Below are 21,380 nucleotides of genomic sequence, written 5' to 3' on the forward strand. Positions count from 1 at the left end.
TTTTTCTAAGGCCACTCGGATGTTGGTCTCAATACTGGTCCTCTTCTTCCGTCTGCGGTTGATCCCCTCAATGCCCATGCCTGGGGAGCACAGGGCACTGGGGCTGGACAGGGCCTGGTCAGATGTCAGATTCTCTGCACAAACAGCACCGACACAAAGCAAGGGAAGAGAGGTAAAGACAAGGCACTGTAAAGACACACAACCCACGCTGCCCTTTGCTCTTCACACAAGACCAATACAGATGTGAGGAAAGAATTATTACATTAAATGTCATTTAGCTGACGCTTTTATCCAAAGCGACTTACAATTGCTATATATCAGAGATCGCACACCTCTGGAGCAACTAGGGGTTAAGTGTCTTGCTCAGGGACACATTGGTTGATGTAGCGCAGTGGGAATCGAACCCGGATCTCCCACCCCAAAGGCATGTGTCATATCCACTCAACATCACCACCAGAATGGTAACACTTTACTTGAAGGTATCTACATAAGAGTGACATGACCGTGTCATGAACACATGCCACGGCCATGACACAGTCATGACACACAAACCCTTACCCTAACTCTAACCATAACTTGTCATGACAAAAAACGAATGACACTAAATAAAGCGTTATGTCATAAACACTTATGACTGTTTATAATGTTTATGACATGTTCATGACAGTGTCATGTCACTCTTATGTAACTATCGTCAAGTAAAATGTAACCCAAAGAATAAATATGCAGGGGTATGCCTCATGCCATGTGCTTCTGTATCACTTATTCAGGTTTCAGGGGTCAGGGACACACCTGCATCGTTGAGCCACTTCTCCAGCAATGGCTTGAGTTTGCACATGTTCTTAAAGCTCAGATTCAAGGCCTCAAAGCGAGAGATGGTAGTTTGGCTGAAGTCGTTTCCATACAACTTCCCCATGGCCAGGCCAACATCGCCCTGGAGAATGGAGGGTGACGGAGAAACATGAATAATGGTAATACCGGCATCACAATCATTTTTTCCCACAGCAAAGATACACCAATAATATGAGTTAATTATTGATATATGCACCATGGATTTGAGGATGAGGATATCTACAGAATTTGCTAAATAATACTACATAGAATTGCAAATCTAACAATCAGTGAACCTTTGAGGATCAATCTATTCAGTCTTACACACACACCTGCGTGAAGCCCAGTTTGATACGCCTCTGTTTGAAGGTCTTGGCAAATTGTTCCAGTTCCTCCAGATCGCTAGGCTCCTCCAGAGTGGGGGTATCCAACCGTTTGGGTGGGGTCTGACTGTGGGGCAGGGACTGAATAGGTGTGGCTGCTGTTGTGCGGGTTGGAGTGGCAGGCTGCAGAGAAAATACAAAATGTGATTGTTATTTAAGGATTAGTTGGAAAATGGGATATATAGAAGAATACAAAAGTGGTAAATAAATTGCACCAAACAAATGTGTGATGTTATTGTGTTCAAACACCTGGATTACAGCAGGAAACACGTTTAGAACCGCCAGTATAACGGAAACACATTTTTGAGAGTTTGCTTGCATCATTACTAGGGCTGTCAAAATTGCTCAAAAATGACGTTCGAATATTCCCTCTAAAATCACACTGAATATTCAAACTATTCGAACATCTGGTTGCGCATGCATCCAAGGTGGCGCGCGACATCGTGACGTCAGAATGATGCAATATCCGGCTGAGCAGAGGTCGCGCACGGCTCTTTTTTTTCAGCGGCGCACGACAAAGCGGAAACAGGAGTCCTGAATGAGTTCGCCAACAACCGGAAGACAGGACTCTCAGAGTGACTGCAAGTCTCTCTGGTAAACTTACCAGGTTAAGATGAGCTCTGTTATGGTGAATGAAAGGCTCGATCCGACGAAGTAGGTCAGTGAATCACATCGAAGCATTGACGGCAACGCTGCTGCCAGTTCTGCCGTTGTTTAACTTTTTCTTCTTCTTCTAGTCCGTAGAAAGGGCAGCGTCGGTAGCCTTTGCTCATTAGCGCCACCGCTGTTCAGGAGAAGACTGCAGCTAGTGTCGCGACCACCAGCGCAGCTATAAATGGTCACGGCGATGTCATGATGTCACATTTATATGCGCCAGCTGGGCTGCATCCAGTATGGAACGGCTTTCAGGCGCGCTAGCAAAGCAGACAGCCTCTGCTACCGCGAGCGGGTTTTTTTTCACTTTTTTTTTTATTCGAATATTAATTTTCACCTTCGAAATTCGTTTTTTTAAAACTATTTGAATATATATTCGAATTTAGAATATTCGTTGACAGCCCTAATCATTACCAACCTGAGTTGCAAGGGTGATGCATGGTTGAGTCGGCAGGAGGTTAGCTTGGCTTTGAGGTAGTTGAGTTAGAAGACTCTGGGCTTGCAATATGCCTGCAGGGTGAAAGACATGGGAGTTGAGATCAAAAAAAGCTTAAATAACAATCAAATACTTGGAATACATCGCTGTTCTTAATTCTGCATGCAAATCTAACAATGCAAGTGTTTTACTCACCCTGTTGGCCATGCGGTGTCTGTGAGATGATGAACTGAGCGGGCTGCAGTTGCTGCAGTTGTGTGGCGATCGGGTGGCCAGGCTGCACCAGAACAAACTGAGGCAGACTTAAATTCTGCTGCTGTAGCTGCTGCAAGAAAAATAAAAATAAAATATCACTACATTCATGTCGGGAAATTGGCTGTTTATAACACCGCACATCTCCACAGCACTGTAACTATGAACTCACACATAACACAAGTTTAGCTGGGGCACCAATACAACTGTAAAACAATTTAGTTTGTTGTCTGACTATACCATCAATTACAATATTGTCTTTGTCAAAAAGGGTAAACAATTAATTGAATAATTAATATATCCCAACCAATGTTGAATTTGTATTTATTTCTTTGCAGTAACATAGTTCAGTACGGCTGTGTTTATTAAGGAGGAGTTCTTTAGTTGATAGTCAGCACTCCTATTTATGTAATAGTTAGTCTAGTCTGAAACCAAACATAAGTTATTTCTATTTTATTATTAATGCCATATTATCCACGTTATCCAGTCTACTACAGACTCCTCGTCTACATCATAAGTATTCTCTGTTTGGAACCATTGTTCAAATAAGATACAGTATGTTCAGAAATACCTAACCCTAGAGGTTTATATTTACTGCAAATAATTTCACAAAATACAATAAATACTAATTCAAATTATTATTATTATTATTATTATTATTATTATTATTAGACATTTATAAAGCCAGATGTAATCTGTCTCGGTTTAGGTTTTAACACAGAATAAAAACTTACCAAGCCATACCAAGCATTTATACGGTACATAACCCTAATACAGCATTTTCACCATCAATCTTCTTATGGGTTTTTTAAGTCAAGTTAAAATTACATATACTGTAAGTCCTGTATTGGTTTGGAAACTAACTGTGGAAATCATTCCACTAAAACAGGCTCAAAGTATCTAAATCAGCGTCAGTATAAACATGTTTACATACAGTGAGTTTTGATTTAATATTCTTTAAGGATTTGCAGAAACAGAAACATGGGTGATTGTGTCTTACAGAAGCGATCTGGATGGGCTGTGACAGGGGCAGCTGGGTAATGGGTGTGGCTGCGGAGGCCGAGATGCTGGCCCCAGTGGTGTTGTTCTGCTGGTTAGCTGAATGCTGCACGGCTGCAGCCAGGAGTTGAGCTTGTGCCTGCTGGATCAACATCTGCTGCTGCGCTGGGGTCAGGGTCAACTGAAGAGCCAAGAGACAGACAGACAGAGAGACAGAGGGACGCAGTAGTAATAAGAGGTCAGAGAGAGAGAGAGAGAGAGAGAGAGAGAGAGAGAGAGAGAGAGAGAGAGAGAGAGAGAGGGGAATATAGAGAAAGTAAGTAGCGTTTGGCAAATCAGTTTTATGTTGTATCATAGAGATCGGATGAGTTAGTGTTGTCACGATACTTGAGTTTTGGCTTCAGTATCCATGAACTTTAATATCTGACGTAAACATAACTACGACAATGCCGCAGGGGGATATTACAAAAACGTGTGTTTTACACACATGTTGGCCAGGAATACGTCTTTATCAAGTGCAATAAATTAAAACTCTTAATTTATCCCTGCCTTGCTCCAGTTTTATCATCAACAACAACAACAACAACAACAACAACTGGACTGCACTGTTTAATGCTGTGCCAACAGTCGTATAAATTGCTGCTTTACTGTCATGAAGTAGGCCGCAGCTCTGTGTATTCCGATTTCCTCTTTTGCATTATTATTCCAATTTGTATGAACACACCCCTACAGACAATGGAGAAGTGGGGTCACCATCACGCTAAATACTGACTGTTAATCCACATGTCTCTATTGAACTTGACCTTTCACAAAAGGTACCAAAGTAGTTTTGAAGCAGTCGTTATCGTGGCAACACTAGTATGAGCCCCAGACAGGAAAATGGAGAGAAGACTCATGCAGCTGAGCAAAGGCACAAGTGCAAATGAGAATGTTGATGTCATGTTCAAAGTCAAATCCACATGCACAGTAAACACTCCCGCATAGCATAATAGCAGCCGCATTCAAGCCAGTCTGCCTTTTTAACTACAGTATGGCCTCAAGAAGAACATGGGTGGATATGGAATGTTTCATGTGGTTGGCCTGACAATGAGTGCACAGACACATCAAGGCTACGTCCAAACCCATCCCTCCATTTTCTGTAATGGACGAATTTGGACATAGCCGAACAACCACTGAGATGAACAGGCAGACACAGAAGCCACAGAATCAGGGCAAGCGATCATTTCATCACCCTATCGTTCATCGAGGGTTGATCATGTCGAGGTGTGACCCCCAGATGCATGGCTACGACTAGGTTTTAACTAAAGCAGTGAGGCAACAGGCGACTTACTCCTGCAATCTGTCCCCCGGCCAACATTAGCTGGGTTTGAGGCAATACGCTCTGCTGGACGGAGGTCGGAAGAGCACTCGAGTCTTCCGACTTAGACTAGTGGAGGTGAAGCAAAGAGTGAGGCTTAGAGGAAATCTTCCTACAGGTGTAACTTGAGCATTGTTGACAGCATAAGGTCAAATAAGTCTCTTAATGTCATGTCATAGTTGTTATCATAAAAATAACAATATTCAGAATGTTTTAATTGAAAGCAATTTGAAAGGATGTGTAATTCAGACCAAAAAGAACAGTCTAAATACAATAAGTGTAGGTAAGACTACAAAATACAATGAAACATGAAATCTCTGTGCTACCTGAACAGAATTTTGAGAATGAGCCTTTAGTCTTTGAGCAGCAAGAGGGATTTGAATTAAAAAGGAAGTGAGAAATTGGGTATTTAAATGTGCTGCAGCCTTCAGAGACAGGGAAAGTGAATGGGAAGGGAGGGGAGAGTTGAGATGCTAATTAAAATAACTGTTATGCAGTGCATGTAAATTCTGCATAGATTTGCATATTCTCCGCCATCTGTTTCCGAGCAACCGCAGAGCAGCTAATTAGCATACAGGGTTGATTAATCTGCCGTGTTGCCAGGCGACACAAGGAAAGACTGGCTCATTTAAATGAACTCCTTCTGCTTGTGCACATGTGAGAGCAGATGCGCAAACCTCTGTTCACAACTTCCGACTTTATTTCATTGCAAAACTATAATTAAGATGTTTCACAAGACAAAAACATTATCTGTAGGACACCTGCTCCTTATATAAAAATAGGACAACAAAAGGTAAAGTGTGTGATGGTGTGCATCATGTGTTACCTGTTGGAGGAGGGCTTGTGCATGTGCATTGGTGATTGTACTTGTGGTTGGCACCGTCTGCCTCTGAAAGTCAAACCCATTGATTTGGATTCCTGAGGACAGAAATACAGTTAATAAAACGTGCTGTCAGAGGAACAGAGAAGGTATTTATTATTGTGGTTTAACTGGCAACATAATCTCCACTGTTACTGGTTTAACACAAAAATGAGGAACACAATACTAGAAACCCACTGTGAACCTGCAGAAGCATACTTAAGTAGAACATACAGTACTACTGTCAGGTGCAAGGTTTTTTTTTTTTTTTTTTTTTTTTTTTTTTCTTTTTTAAAAAGGGACAGCATATGTAACTGTGATGGTGACTCAAAGATGTTACACATCTGCATACATCTGTTTGAATGCAGGTTGGTAAATCACAGAATTAAATATTAACACTATGGGCTTCAACAAAAATTGCAAGCATTAATGTTTAGCTACTTAATTCAGCCTTACACAATAGGAATATAAAGATGAGCATTGAATCTACCATGTTCACTCTAGGTTTGAAAATTTGTATCACAGAATCACTGAGACAGAGCAAATTAGTGTGATATTCATAGGCACAAGTGAGTGAAACTGCTCTGAGGTAAACACTTCATTTGACAAAGAGGACTGCTAACAAGGATTTTGGAAAGCTGCCATTATTTTTTTTAATGAGTCAATAATACAAAGTAGTGAGCTTTTCCTGATTTGTACTGCAAAGAATTTTTTTTTGTGTGTGAATTTGAAACCTGTTGAATGAGGTAACACTCTGCACATCCTGATTTAAAAAAAAGTAACAAACAAAAAAAGAGCTGGAAGTCACTCACCGGTGTTCCCGTCACCACTTTCCATTGCACATTTAGTAGTTTCTGACTGAATATTCACTTTAGCATCTGGAAGAGCCAGACAGAGACAGAAAGTGAGACAAACTCACACCCACTGCCAGTAAAAACATGACAACCCTGTCTCAATGATTTGAGGAGTGCTCTCACTTTTGTCACCTGAGTATATCCAATAAGTGCATAAACAGTAATCTTCCATCTCACACAAGGACGCCAAGCAACAACAAAAACCAACTGAGCTTCATCACAACCTCATCAAAAACTCACCCGCTCTTGCCCCACCTGTGTTTTCCAGCATGGTTGCAAAACCTATCATGGAAAATTGCCTTCGCCGGGTAAACCCAGCACTCTGTTCCTCCTCCCACTCCTGCCTCTCTTCACTCTCCAATGGTCAGCAGGGAGCAGAGTTCAATACAGCCAGAGCTACACACAGACACAGTGGCACTGTCCACCACACAGTTCACTGAACAACACTGGGATACGCACACTGGGAAAGCCAACAGGGTTTAGGCAAACAGCTCTCCTTCCCTCTCTCTCTCTGCACTCTTTTCTTTTCTTATAACTCTGCCCCTCTCCCTTTTTTCGTGCCTACTTTGCACTCGCTCTCCCTCCCTCCCTCCCTCTCTCTCCCTCCCTCCCTCCCTCCCCCTCGCTTGTGTGCCAAGATTGTCTGTACTTCTGAAAAAGTTAAACCTCTTGCTGGAATGAAACAAACGACAAGTGCAGCTGGCAGCCTCCTCCAACTCTAGCCCCCCCCTCCTCCAACTCTATAATGAAGCATAATCAGTATTCAGCTGATTAAAGCCGTATGCAAATCTGCCCCTGCCTCGTTAGCAATGCAAGGCTTTGAAGTCCTGCGAGCAACGCATTTCACACCGGGCTCTGAAAGCTTTCTGCATAATTTAAACCCCTATAAATATTTATCAGCTCATTAGCATATTAATTGGATGGCTTTTGGAGGACGATAAAAAACAGGGGAATAAGGACGACACAGAGAGGGGGGAAAAAAGTGCTCAAACTAGCACTTGGCGCAGCACAGGGAGGGGAGGCAGCGGCACAAGACCAATTATTGCGTGAGTCCACAGCTAAAAAGTAATTAGCTAAGAGCAGGTAAAGGTCTGAAGATATCCCAGAATGCAATGTGAGGCCTGTCAGCAGTGGTCTTGACATGTTAGCAAGGCGGACCACATTAATAGAACGTCTAAGACTACTCGTTTTGGAGTATCTCCAGGAGTCATGGAGACTGGGCCTAACTACTAAAAAAGGGGGGGGGTCTGTGGTATGAGTGGGAGGGGGACTCGCTCAATCGGAAATAAATAACTCCACATTAATCCACCACAAGCCTGTCATTACTGCTAGACCCCCTGTGGCTAAAGCATTCCTCAGCGAGCGACTACAGAGAGTGGGTGGCGGGCTGTTGCTGTCTATGTTTATGAAGTGTTTGGGGATTAGCATATTTAGATTAGCTTTACATTCCATTAGTATTTCATTTTGGAGCCCTTTTAAATTCATTTCCAGCGTGCTCTAAGTCTTCCAAGAGTTAATACAGCGGGAAACAGCACTGTTATGGTGATGCACAGGTGTCCAGTGAATCAGAATGACTGGACAGGAATGCATGGCTGTATTGTGGTCTACAGGGGCTTAACGTGAACTGCTCCTGCATAAAGCGTTAATCAACTTTTTCACTTATCCGGCTGCCTGACCAACAGAATTTAAATAATGGATGACCAGATCAAACAATGCAAAGAGGGCAGGGTCCCGTTAACATAGTACGTACTGAAAAACAAACAGACCTTTATCAGCAGCAATGAGAACATGAGGGGCACATCTTAAGTCACCAAGTAATGTTGGCAGCTGTTGGTAAACAGTAGTGTACTTTTATGACAAACAACCAGACATTAAACCAGTGGTTCCCAATATTTCTTTCATTTCAAAAAGTTTAAAAATTACATTATTTATAATGTAAAGTATATATACATACATATTTTTTTCTTTTTTAGTGTGTTTGGCTCAACAAAAAAACGGCACTACCACCACTTGTTGTGACAGCAGCTAGATGGTTCAACCACTTCCCCATTATTTTTAGATCTCTATTTCCACCTTTCTGCTTGCATGCTACCTGAGTTTTACAAACTCTGACCCACATTAGTGATGTAAAGGTGTTATAACTGTGCAATAGACTTATTGTAGCTGGTAGTTTATTGATTATTCTTTTTTTTTTTTATTTGGAGTATCCGTTAAGGCTATGAAATGTCAAACAATTCCCACTAAAACCCAAGGTGATGCCTGTAAATGCCTCGTTTTGTCGACCAAAGGCCCAAAACCCCAAGATATTTATTAAGTTCACTGTGACATGTCAAAGTAAAGCATCCTAATCCTCACATTTTAAGTTGTGTAACTAGAAAATGTTTACATAATGTTGTACATTATACTCCATACCACTCTCCACTGTTGAACCCTTCAAACAACGCAGTGTTTGGTTAAAGTCCAGCTTACTCTATGGTTAAACAAGATGGATCCATTAAAGATGCCACATTACTGTATTACAGAAAGACGGACCCTGCTGTGGAACAATGCATTACACAAATATCCTGCAAAGAGAATTTGAACTAGGTATCCCATTAGCACTGTAATATGGGAAGACTGGCCGGCTGAATACTGCTGAGCCGTTAATGTGAGCAGAGAGATTCAACATGAGACAGAGCAAAACTTAATTAGCACATTCATATTCTGCCCTACTATCTATATTCTTCATCTTAAACACAGAATACATCAAGACCACTTTTCCAAATCTGGAACACTTTGAGCACTAAGCCGGTTTTGGGATGTTCAGGATGTATGGTCACGGCAGATAATCTTTCAATTTGAGGAAGTTAATAACCAAACAACCTAAAGCCTGCTGGTTAAAGCAGAATCAGCGTGACTATCCAAAGTATTTAAAACAGCTTTTAATACTAGTAAAAAACCAACACAATCTGACAACAGATAGTACAAAAAGCAACACTGGACTGAGGCCACAAATGAACAAAACACAGTGCAGTGTAATTTGATGAGGGGTAATGAAGCTAACACCACTGTAAGCTACTGTGGTATATCTTGGGTGGTCATAAGCCAACTGTCTATAGGCTAGGTGGAAAATCCAATTTAACTAAATTAAAGTAGTTTGTAGGAAGTGGTGAGTACAAATATTCAGCTACTTCCAAGTGGTTAGTCATGATTCACTACTACAATTTGATGGTGCAGAAAGCCTGAATTCACATTTAAATTCACCACTTAGGAAGCTGATTATGAGCAGGTTATTCATGTGGTGTGTGTTTCACTTTCTTGTAACAGCACTTTTTTTTCAGATTTTACCAGATGCCCTTTCTGTTAACTGCAAAACTCACCCACTTTTGCCTCATCTATTTAAAGAAGGCACATTATTGCAACTGCAGAACAACATTTTTATTAGACTGAATATTTAAAGCTGTAGCATGTTCAAAATTGTTTGTAACATAAAACGCTCTTGAAATTCTGAGTCATCAGGGAGAACATGCCAATTGTTGCTTGTAAAATGCATCCACCTCTGTCTACTTTTCCCCAAACCCCACCATTTTGTAGATTATCTCTTGTACCCTCACCTGTACCTATAGGTATTAAAAAAAAAAAAAGCTTTCAATATGTTTACCTCTTCCAAACATTTAGCTGAATTAACAGGTTAGTATGTTGTCATTTGTCTTAAAGGAACCCTATTTTTTTTTTTTTTTACAAATAAAAACCAATCTTCGGCCAAATATCTGCTTCACCATATTCATAACAGGGCATTTTGGCAAGACAGATCACAAGAAACAAGTAGTTATCCGTTTTGAGCACACCACACAGTTCTGATTAGTTATGATTTTCTTTCTCCACAGTGAAAAAGCTTGTCTGCCTTCTCAGTACTTTGAGATGGCATGTCCTGCATGTATTACTGCAAATGATGCATTATTCATAACAACTGTGTTTACATCAATGAATATTCATGACGGAACTACAAGGCTGAAATGAGGGTGGAACTGAAAAAAATGATTAAATGAGAAGTATTATGAGAGTAGTAGAATAAGTGTGTGGATGACAGAATAATTTTGTGTCTGTTCTTTAAGTAGCCCAGTTTAATAAGTACATTTTATATATTTTTAAGTAAGTGAGCCTATCTCCAGACAGTGGATATAATTTCACAATATAATAACAAACTAATTTTCTTGGCTTGGCTTAATATTCAGGATATAATTTAGTATAGCGACATATGTATCGCATATAAACAGATTGCCCTGTAATGTTTTCTCAGAACAATGCAGGGAGGGTATGAATTAAGTGTGTTTCTGTCACAAGGAATACAATCTAAAAGCACCAGTAGGGCCCAAGACATAATGCTGAATTTTATTATTAAAACAAACCAATCCATTAAACATCCTGTTTTGACTTGCAAAGATAGGTGTAACAACTGCATAAGCTCTATACTGAATATAATACAATAGACAACATGGTCCGAGCCAGTCATAGACATCTCACCATCTAAAAACAACTTTTCGCGAACTTTTGTGTAAAAGCAACTTGAACTGTGAAGTACTAAAAACGAAAAGATTATTGTATGACAGAGAAATAAAACCCATCCTCTGTAGAGTTACTACAACAGACTGATTCTTTTAAAAACACTAAACTGAACTACAGAGTTACAAAAAAAAAAATACTGCCATCAAGCTGTGTCTTGCCCGGCCATGAAACCGGCAGAATGAATAGTAAGAATGTCCTGCCTGTTATTATTGTGGCTTTCCGGAAGTGGGCCTCACTACCCCTCCCTGTGCCTTGGGGGGGATACACAGGTACAATCTCTGTATTCAGCACAGAGTAGACAGACTCGGTCAAAACTCCTGCAACAACGAAGGGTATACAAGATATACACTAAGTTTTCAAAACTGCTCAGTCAAGATCAATAAAAAGTTGTACAAATAAATATTCTAATGAGATGGATTAACAGTTTGCCACCAGCACCAACCCGATGCCAGACTACTCCCACTTCATGTAAAAAAAAGTGCTCGGCCAAACTTCAATCAAACTGTAAAACTATAACTTCAACGCTGGCGAGGCGAGAAACTCAGCACTATTGACATCATTTACAACAGCTAACCGCAACAATCCTGTTCGTATTTTCGTTTAAATAAATGAACGCTAACGTAAAGTTAGCTTCTGAACGACTGGACCAAGTTGGAGTAGGCAGCCAGTTAGCCATTCGGAGGACAACCGTTTCAAATGTGACGAGGCCATATTTTACAAACACTTCAGTCAATATCGACATCAAGTGTTGACATGCAGTTATTGTGCCGTGCAGGATGAGCTCCAGCTCATCGTCGGTTGATGGGATATGCTGAACTCGCACTCTGGTTCAGGCAGGCCCGCATGAATAACACAACAGGCTGCTGTGGCTCCACTGCGCCGAGCACAAAAGGCTGAGGGGAAAACGCTCTGCTGCTATAAACCAGGTCGAGCTGAAGCACACCGAGCTGACATCGTGTATTTAACAAAAAATACAGTCTTGCTCCATTTTGATTTATTCCCTCCAAAGAGCACTTGAAAACAAACAAGCGCAACCACTGCCCCGCTCGCCAAAAATGAATATGCAAACCTCTTTCAAAAGCTCAAGTGTGTGCATCAACACAAAGCCAAGCGTCAGCAGGAGAGCTAACGCTAGCTGTTAGCAGCCTCATTTCAATCGGATTGCGTTCGTGAAATATCTAAACATGTCATATATGAACCAGAGTCACGTCGGCGATTACTAATAAAATATGCTAAATTGCATTTGTCGACAGAGGTATGAATATGTAGCGGCGTACAGCCGTCTAATCACACAAAGGGGGGAGGCATGTTTCCATGTAATTTGCCGTCGCACTGCAAGAGCTCGTTTCCTCCTCTGTCAAATTACAGTTGGCTAGCGGTGTGTAAACTACAACAGCGCTGGATATCATCCTCATCTGTTAGTCAATCAGCGTTTCATCTGTATTCTGTTTTTCATAAATTGTTAGTAACACAGTTTGAATATGAGTATGAATATGTAAAATGCTGTAATCATTACCTGGTCCTGAACTCTCATCTTGACTCGCTGCTCCTCCGTCCGCCATTTTGAATATTTAACCCAAATCCCAGCCCTGAGCCTACCAGTGAGACGCACACACACACACACACACACACACACACACACACACACACGCACAGGCACAGGCACACGCACGGGCACAGACACGCGCATATAGTGAGTGTGTGCGGGGTGTTCTTCGCTATAGCTTATTTACATACTTAAATAATCATCTAACTTTTCTTACACTGTAAATTTGGACTGAAAAGGGGATGGGCGGATCCGAAATATCGCGTACAGGTAGGCTACACTGTTGTCTTTGACAACAACAAAATAGGCTACTCCTTTAAAATAGGCTACAACATTGTCAACAACAACCTCTGATGCAGAGACCTGTATTTAAGTGACTCACTACTCAGAGACTAGTCAATTAAAACCGCTTATTTATAAAGCCAGGGGAAAAAACAGAATCTTAAAATGTGTTTCCGACTAGGCTAATAACCCTCAGTCTTAATGTGTCATAATTGCCTAATTATTATCTTTATCTATTATTCAGACCTAGGCATTGAGTCAGGAATAACGGGGTTGTGAGCTAATTGTACCCAACAAAAATATGCAGTATTAGCCTACTCCAGATGTAAAACTGAGTTTTATTTGTGGCTAGAAATCTAGGTGCAGAAACGAGCATTTAGCTCGTTTTTGGACAGACATTTTGATTAGATTGAAAGAAGTTTCATCTCCAGAATTAAAAAAAAAATCATACACAAAGCATGAAGTAGCATTAATTGCTGTAGCCTGATGAAAGTTGTGGTTTTCTTTTCCTTTTTTATGTTGTTTTGTTAGAACTTGTTCAATTAATACAAAGGAAAAAATATGCTTGCGGCACACTTGCACCCACTCATAAGGCCAGAAACCAATTATCTTTTAACATCTATCCTTAAAAAAGAAAACACAAATGAGACTGGTTGTTAAATGTGTTGGTGACCTCACCTTGACCAGAGAGAATACATTTCACTTCTCTAATATGAAAGGATGTGAAGTTGGGACACATTTCCTTTTTATCCCAGCCACTTCCTGCATTTTGCCCATTAATCTGCACTGCATATACTAAGATAACCCATTCCATGACACCCCCTTCCTTTATTCACTTACCCCATACGCAGATTAATAGACGGCTCAAAAATGTAAATTTTTAAAGGACGGTCTGCACCATTTTATATTTTTTGCATATATACCTCTTCTATTGCAAATCACAAATACTTAAGATGAAGATTTTACAAAAACAAAAATTTTTTTAACCTTCCTTTGAATGATCTGTATGTTTATGAATATTGTGTTTTAAGACACTATAGGGATCATTATTAATCATTCATTAACTGCTTATGGATGCTTCTAGGTGAGATTATAGTTGTTGATAAATACAGTAATAAATGAAATACAAAATGCAGCCCAATAAATAATAATTCTATTTTCTTGCAAACGCTTACAACTATTGTATATTGTATAATCATTTTTGTCAAAGTTTAAGTATTATCACAAGGTATTGCAATCCGGTATTCTGAAATCAATGCACTTTAGCCGCACAGCCATGCAACGACAGTGTAACACTGACAAAAGTGAATGAAACCAATCGTTTAACGGGGCAGTCCTAAGTTCACTGCATGTCACTTTCTTTTGCTAATTTGAAGGATTTCAAATTTGCGCCACTAACGTACTATTTCAACTGAAGCAGGTCCTGCATTATTCCCTGATGATGTGGCCCTGTCTTTTATTAGGAATCTGTGTCAAAATGTTGTTAATACCCTTATTATTTTAGTGGAAATTGCACTTAACATAGTATATATTCAAAAATAAAAAAGTGAGAAACAAATATAATAAAATTACCATAGACCAAACAGAAAACCTGTTGTAATAGTTGTTCTAGTAAAGTTGCCATGTGTAGTCTACTGTGAGCACTGTACTTGATGGGAGGCAACGTATAGCGGTGTTAATAGAGTCACAACAGATAATGTTTGCAGGTTGATCTGGCTGTGCTCAGCTCGAGAAAGTCTGGTAATTAATTTCATACCATAGAATTGATAAGAAAGCAAGTAAGAAAAATACATTAAATATATATAAAACTGTACAACTGTGAATGATTAAACATGTAAATTCACTGTTGTGGTCCTTGGATTGACCACGAGTAAACGGTTGCCTTTGGATTGGTTATAGTGGTGGCACTTATATTTATTAACAGGCAAATAACAACTTGATTGTGTTTACTTTTCAAATAAAGATTTACATTTAAAAAAAAGATTCAGCAAAAAAATCAGCTTGGGCCCTTTGTCACTTTCAGATGTTTATGTTGAGATTGTTTCATTTAAATAACTGTTTGAGGCCCAACAAGGTCAAATTATTTAATATTTCACAAAATAGCGAAGATTTGAGAGAAGTTTTTTGTTTGTTTGGTTTTTAAAGAACATAATGACAATGATAACAATGAGTTTATTAAACTACCCGACCATCTACAAGAGTAAACTGCTGCTTACACATCAAAGAATCACTACTTTACTTTTGATACTTTAAGCATATTTTGCTGATAATACTAATGTTATTTTACTTAAGTAGGATTTTGAACATGGGCCTTTCACTTGTAGTGGAGTCTTCCATATTGGTAGCTTTACTTCGATAAAGAATCTGAGTATGTCTTACATCACTGTTTATATAAAAGGAGCAATATTATTGCTGCTGTGGAGAAATTCATTACTTTGTCATTTTTTAGTTTGGGAGCGTATTGGGTTTATCTTTTCAGTCCATTGAGTAGTATGTCCCTTTTACCCTTGTAGATATATACGATGTTCTCTCACACACAACAAATGGTTAAACTGAAGTATTCAGTTTTTCATAGGCTCGACTGAATACTTAAACACTGACATTTTGGCCCACATGCATCATTGTCATTAGTCAAGCCTATAAATCTGCAACCTCATGCCACCAAAGCCACTGAATGAGCACACTGTCTTGTTACCAAAGCCAAATCTCTCCTAATACACTGAGTCATCATATTTTTACTCCACAGCGCTGTGGAGATAGGTGAGACTATCATATTTTAAAACCAAACTAGAGGTCCGTTTCCACTTCACACCTTCTGCCTTTCATCTCAGCTCACACCACAGCAAGTTAAAGCAACAGGATCAAAGGTCAATTACGTTTGTGTTCTTTTTATTGTTTGTGCTGTGATAGAATTACAGATGAGGGATTATCCTTTTGCATTCAATACATGCAACGCCGCTAACAATGCAATACTGCAGCCTGAAGGTCAAACTGAGTACAACACCAGATGTGGATACAGCATACAGCACCCCACCTAACTTTTAGGACGGTCAAAATCCATTGAAATGTCGAGCAACCTAGTTACTGAATGTGATGAGTTAAATTATTTATTTCAAATTGGCTTTATTCTTTTTTATACATTTTTGTTGACATTAGTTTGACATTTTAATGATTTTCTCTACTGCAATTAACTAATTTAGTAAATCTATTTGTCTTTGTTCACTGTATCAGGGACGAATTAACTGTATATTTATGTCTTTGTGTGTTAATTTAATGATTTGAGTCCTTTTTGTTGTAGCCCCCCACCCCCCACCCCCTATCACGTATACATTTCTAATATGCAGGTGTAATCAGGGTTATACCAGATCAATGATTGGCCCTCTGGGTGACATGTGACCTGTAGCCGTTGACTTATTACCTGGAAAAGTCAACATCTTCTCCATACCTGGGAGTTCACCGTGAAGGTTAGGCGGGCTCTTGCTCTTGGACTGAGAGCATCAGTTTCAGATTTTGTACTTGCTGTACTTTTTTATCCTCTTTCAGCAATGACATCAAAGAGGCAGTTTGGATGGCGAAAGCTATTTTTGATATTCACAGGTAGGCTTTATGCATGTATTCTTTCTCTTTTCTATTAACTACTGCCACACCTTTATGGTAGCGTCACTGTGTTAATCATTAATCCAACTTCTTGCTACTCAAATGGAAGCCGGATTGTGTTTAACTCAAAAGAGACCTTAAAGAAGCCTTGAAAGAAACACACTGTATGTTAGTAATACAAGCAGAGTAGTTGATGTTGGTCATATTGAAACAAATTTTTCGCTGTCCCCGAAATTACAGTACGGTATAGTTTTATAGTTAGCCTATATGTATTTAGATAAATAACTATGACTTAGAAAGAGATATCTTTCATTATGTATTTGTTTTTATTTCAGTACTTCCGTGCTGTTGGAGTTTGCAGGTTTCTATTTCAAAGAACGAATATGAGGTTGCAAGAGGAGATGATGTTATTTTGACCTGTTCCTTCATCCCGGCCAGACCAGTCAACAATGCACTTGTAATCACATGGGATGCTTTCCCTGAGAAAAATGGTGATCCAACGGTGAGAGGTTAAACTATCACTCCATGCACAACATGTGGATATAACATATTCTTAATATCTCATATTGTGGTAAGCTATACTAAAAGGGAACTCTGATTTTACATATAAACATGTGTTTACTCGTCACAGGGAGTGCCACTCAGCCTGTGAACATAGTTGTATAATGTCTTCTGCGGCTCTATGCCGAATCTCGCGTAGGGGTTGAGACTACAAAATTATAACAGAAAGTAAATCTGGGGGCATGGAGTGTGAAAGACGTGTTTAAACGACAGGGAGTGTCTCCATTTGAGCTGCGGAAGTGTAGGATCTAGCATTTTTGGAGCTCTGGTGCAAGTTTATAGTAGTAGCATACTAAATTGCTGGAGTATGACTTTAATAAACAACCTAATATCAGTAACATATAATGTTTATATTATTGTGTACATTACAATCTATTAACATTCTCAGACTAGTGTATATAGACTATATTCATATTAAGACTGTGGCATTGTCCTTTGCTATAGTGAGTAACAGTTTCTATAAGAAAATGCCCTGTGCTTTACTGAATGTGACACTGGGCAAGTTCCAAATTTAGAGCATACAAGTTCCTCCCTACAGTTTATAGCCTAGTGGTTATGACCTTTGTCCTTTGATAAAGACTGCCTCGACTTGCACATAACCCACTGCTGTACACATCAGATGGTGATAAGACGGAGAATCTATGCTACAATTTTTAATACAGCAGAATGTTACACTAAACACTTTACATTATTTTGTAATTTTGATAAATTGGATAAATAGTTATGATAAATTGTGCAGAAGATAATTTATCAAAGAAAAAGTTGTGGCAAAAATGAAGGTGATGACTGAAAATGAAACTGAAGAATGAGTCTAATATTCAATACTATCTACACACATTTAGAAGATATAGGGCTGCATTTATTAATCTAAAGATTATTTTCTTGATTCATCGTTTTGTCTATAAAATTTCAGAAAACTAATGCCCACGACAAGTTGTGTATAGTCTACGGCGAAGTCAAAAAATGTCTTTGTCCAACCAACAGGCCAAAATATAAAGATGTATTTACTACAACATAAGATAGACAAAAGCATCAAATTCTCACAATTGAGAAGGTTGAAATGGGCAGTTTGGCATTTTTTGTTTAATTATTGACTTTATTTCAAAATGCTTTTTTAAAAGATTGTTATTTTGTAATGGTTTTCTTAACAATAACATTTGTATTTCAAGACGCTTTTTATTTCATGATGTAACTTTTCATGATAGTGTTGTCATCACGTTCTCATAGCTCATAGTTTTCAGCCAATCATGTACTACCTGCCTCTCTTAAGCTAGCAAGCTCAACAACTGCTTCCAGAGTTATCACCAGTTAGCTTGAGCAAATACAATGTTAAAGTAATTTTGAACCAACTATCTAGCTGTTGGTGTAAATACATAGGCTACTGTATGTACACAGACACGGAAACTAACATATTTTATTCATTTAGCTGAATAAATGTGCACACGCTACCTACTTAGCTGACAAACTAGCTAAGTGAGGTTGTGAGCTTGGTTTATTACTCAATATGAAAAAAGCCATTATGAAATAAAAATTGACAAAAAATACAAGTGTTATTGCCATAATAAAATGAAACAGGAAAAGGGCATTTATTAATCTTATTTATTTCACAATGTCTTATATTATTTATTTAATATTGGACATTTTTGGGTTCCATACTGTACAGCACCCTCTCTCCTTAAACATATAATGTCATGGTGAAATGTGGCATCACATTGATTATACTATCATTGTGATACTGTTGAATATTAAGTCAGCCTTATTATGATATGATGATTGTATTATTCTGATATCTTGGTAAAATATGTTTATTTATTATTATGTATCTCTAGGACTTGGTGGCCACCTACTTCATAAACAATCCGGTTGACATTGCACCTAATTATGAAGGCAGAGCCTCTATGGAGGTGGAGGGACACGTGAGTAAACTGCGCTTATCAAAGGTGACCATGAAGGACAGCCGCCGTTACCAATGCAGTGTCATGATCCCCAATGATGATGAGGGGCAACCAGCGGCAACCACTTCCCTTTTGGTCCTGGGTGAGAATTACTTACATGTTTAAGTCTATTTATCTGCCTATTGTGATTGTATGCATATCTCCAATCAATTGTGCAAGCAAATTTCTGCAAAGTGATTGTAAACTTTTTATGTTTGTTTTCTCCCAGTGCCTCCCTCTGCGCCGATCTGCATGATTCAGGGAGAAGCAGCATACTGGCACAACGTCAACCTCACCTGCATGTCTAATGAGGGATCACCAATACCTGTCTATGAATGGAGGAGCTACAGTGTCGAAAACATTCAAAGACAATTTCCACCTAAGACAATTGAAAGTACGCATTTTAATCCCTGTTTTGAAGCACCAACTTTGGCAGGCTGCTGGAGAGTTTGTTTCCCATCATCATTGTCACTGTAAAGAATGGCCCATCATCTCAGCTTGGTTTAGCTTGAGATTTTCTTTTGTCATTTTTTTTGCAGAGGATGGAGTTCTATCTCTCTTCAATATTTCGAGAGACACGTCTGGTTTCTACATTTGCACATCAACAAATCGAATTGGTTCTGCCAGCTGCAACTTTACTTTAGCTGTGATGCCCAGTGAGTGTTTCAACAAGATTTACCTGCTGACTGTTTTAACACGATTTACCTGCTAATCTTAGCTCTGGACGTTTAAAAACCCGTTGTCTGTTGATCTTTCTCCCCAGGCAGCATGAACATTGGGTCCACTGCAGGAATAATTGCCGGAGTCTTTGCAGGTGTCCTGTTGCTGGGGATTGTCATCCTCTGTTACTGCAAGAAAAAGGGCAAAAAGGAAAAGTATGCTGAAGGGTACGTGTGATATATCCTGTGTTTCTACAAGCGCAAACTACCAACAGCAATTATATTAGTGTATTGATTGATAGTATTAAGTGGCGTTTACAGGTGCTGTAATTAGATCATCAAACAACCTAATTAATAATCTGATTTTCTATTTCTTTTGTGTGTTTTGCCTGTTTGTCTGTTAGTGCCCACAGAGAAGTGGAGTTTTATGACAGCAATGCTCCTGAAGTTGGAAAGCAGTACTGGGATGACAAGTCAACCAGCGAGACACAGCAGGTCAACGAGCAGGAAGACAAAGTTGTTCCTCAAAACAATTTCAGCGTAGGAATGGCTGCACACAAGTTGGAGGATGATCAACACAGTTACTATAGTGGTAAAGAAAGGCATGATGGCAAGGGCAGTGATGTGGACTCTCGACGTTACCAGGACGACCAGCAAGATCGCCGTCGTGGAAGTCGTGATCGCCTTGACGATGAACGTAGCCATTACAGTGGAAGTCAGGATAGGCTCGATGATCAGCGTGGCCGCTCCAGTGGTAGTCGGGATCGCCTTGATGATCAACGTGGCCGTTACGGAGGCAGCCGCGATCGCCTTGACGATCAACGTGATCGTTACGGTGGCAGCCGCGATCGCCTTGACGATCAACGCGATCGTTACAGAGGCAGCCGCGATCGCCTCGACGATCAATGCGATCGTTACGGTGGCAGCCGCGATCGCCTCGACGATCAACGTGATCGTTACGGAGGCAGCCGCGATCGCCTCGACGATCAACGCGATCGTTACGGAGGCAGCCGCGATCGCCTTGACGACCGCCGTGAACGTTCTGGTGGAAGCCGTGATCGCCTCGATTACATTGACGATCAAAACAAAAAGAGGTATTAATAACCTTGTGTTAGGCTACTGAATGTTCTTTTAATGCCCTAAAAATTGTTTTTTTTTATTGATGCACTGTTTTATTGGGTTTAAGGATTGACTTAGTGCCTGGTCATAACCAGGCAAAAAAAAACTGTAAATGACCACGTAAAAGCCAGTGGCCTGGGGAACAATATAAGGCCTTGGTTTATGTCTGAAATTTTCAGGTAATTAATGCTGATCTGACTGGGCCTTTAAAAAAATTTCAGAAAAGTACAACTTCCCTGCAAATATGCTTCAATCAAACCAACTCAACCTGGTAACTTCTGACCCTGCCACACCTAGTGTGCTAACATTTCTTTTAGCCTGCACTGAATGAAACAACATTGTATGTAGTAGGCTACTGTACAAAAAATAACAAAAGTATTTTGTAATGATGTAATGTTTTCATGTCCTGATATGGGAGTATAATACATGAGGTGGTGAGGAACACCATGACACAAAGCAGAGGGGCATTTGGAACCTTAGTCAAAGGTCTATGAATGGGTGCCCAGGGTCTT

At 39.7% G+C, this 21,380-nt stretch overlaps 2 protein-coding genes across 15 annotated transcripts in view; one reads left to right on the forward strand and one right to left on the reverse strand.

Annotated features, from left to right (window-relative positions):
• The window catches only part of pou2f1b (POU class 2 homeobox 1b), a 25,811-nt gene extending 5,368 nt beyond the window's left edge, over positions 1-20,443 (reverse strand). For 2 of the 14 annotated variants that reach the window (XM_028592125.1, XM_028592123.1), the window contains exons 1-12: positions 20,392-20,443; positions 19,796-19,938; positions 12,687-12,765; positions 6,584-6,649; positions 5,739-5,830; positions 4,886-4,981; positions 3,557-3,736; positions 2,500-2,629; positions 2,287-2,378; positions 1,164-1,337; positions 793-934; positions 1-134 (exon numbers count right to left, since the gene is read on the reverse strand). The exon at positions 1-134 is cut by the window's left edge and continues 12 nt beyond it. In XM_028592125.1, the coding sequence (XP_028447926.1) occupies positions 1-134; positions 793-934; positions 1,164-1,337; positions 2,287-2,378; positions 2,500-2,629; positions 3,557-3,736; positions 4,886-4,981; positions 5,739-5,830; positions 6,584-6,649; positions 12,687-12,732 (1,152 nt within the window). In that variant the 5' untranslated portion in view covers positions 12,733-12,765; positions 19,796-19,938; positions 20,392-20,443. Of the gene's footprint in view, positions 144-792; positions 935-1,163; positions 1,338-2,286; positions 2,379-2,499; positions 2,630-3,556; positions 3,737-4,885; positions 4,982-5,738; positions 5,831-6,583; positions 6,650-12,686; positions 12,766-19,795; positions 19,985-20,391 lie in introns of those variants that run through there. The other 12 variants (XM_028592122.1, XM_028592124.1, XM_028592121.1 and 9 more) reach the window with 11 other exon arrangements.
• Positions 17,029-21,330, forward strand: gpa33b (glycoprotein A33 (transmembrane), paralog b). The gene is made up of 6 exons (XM_028592134.1): positions 17,029-17,097; positions 18,986-19,193; positions 19,320-19,484; positions 19,630-19,746; positions 19,854-19,977; positions 20,154-21,330. Exons 2-6 carry the CDS (start codon positions 19,055-19,057, stop codon positions 20,848-20,850), a joined length of 1,242 nt encoding a protein of 413 aa, XP_028447935.1. The 5' UTR covers positions 17,029-17,097; positions 18,986-19,054; the 3' UTR covers positions 20,851-21,330.
• The last annotated feature ends 50 nt before the right edge of the window (positions 21,331-21,380 follow it).

Source organism: Perca flavescens, chromosome 11, assembly GCF_004354835.1.
Source record: "Perca flavescens isolate YP-PL-M2 chromosome 11, PFLA_1.0, whole genome shotgun sequence".
Classification (NCBI taxonomy): Eukaryota; Metazoa; Chordata; class Actinopteri; order Perciformes; family Percidae; genus Perca; species Perca flavescens.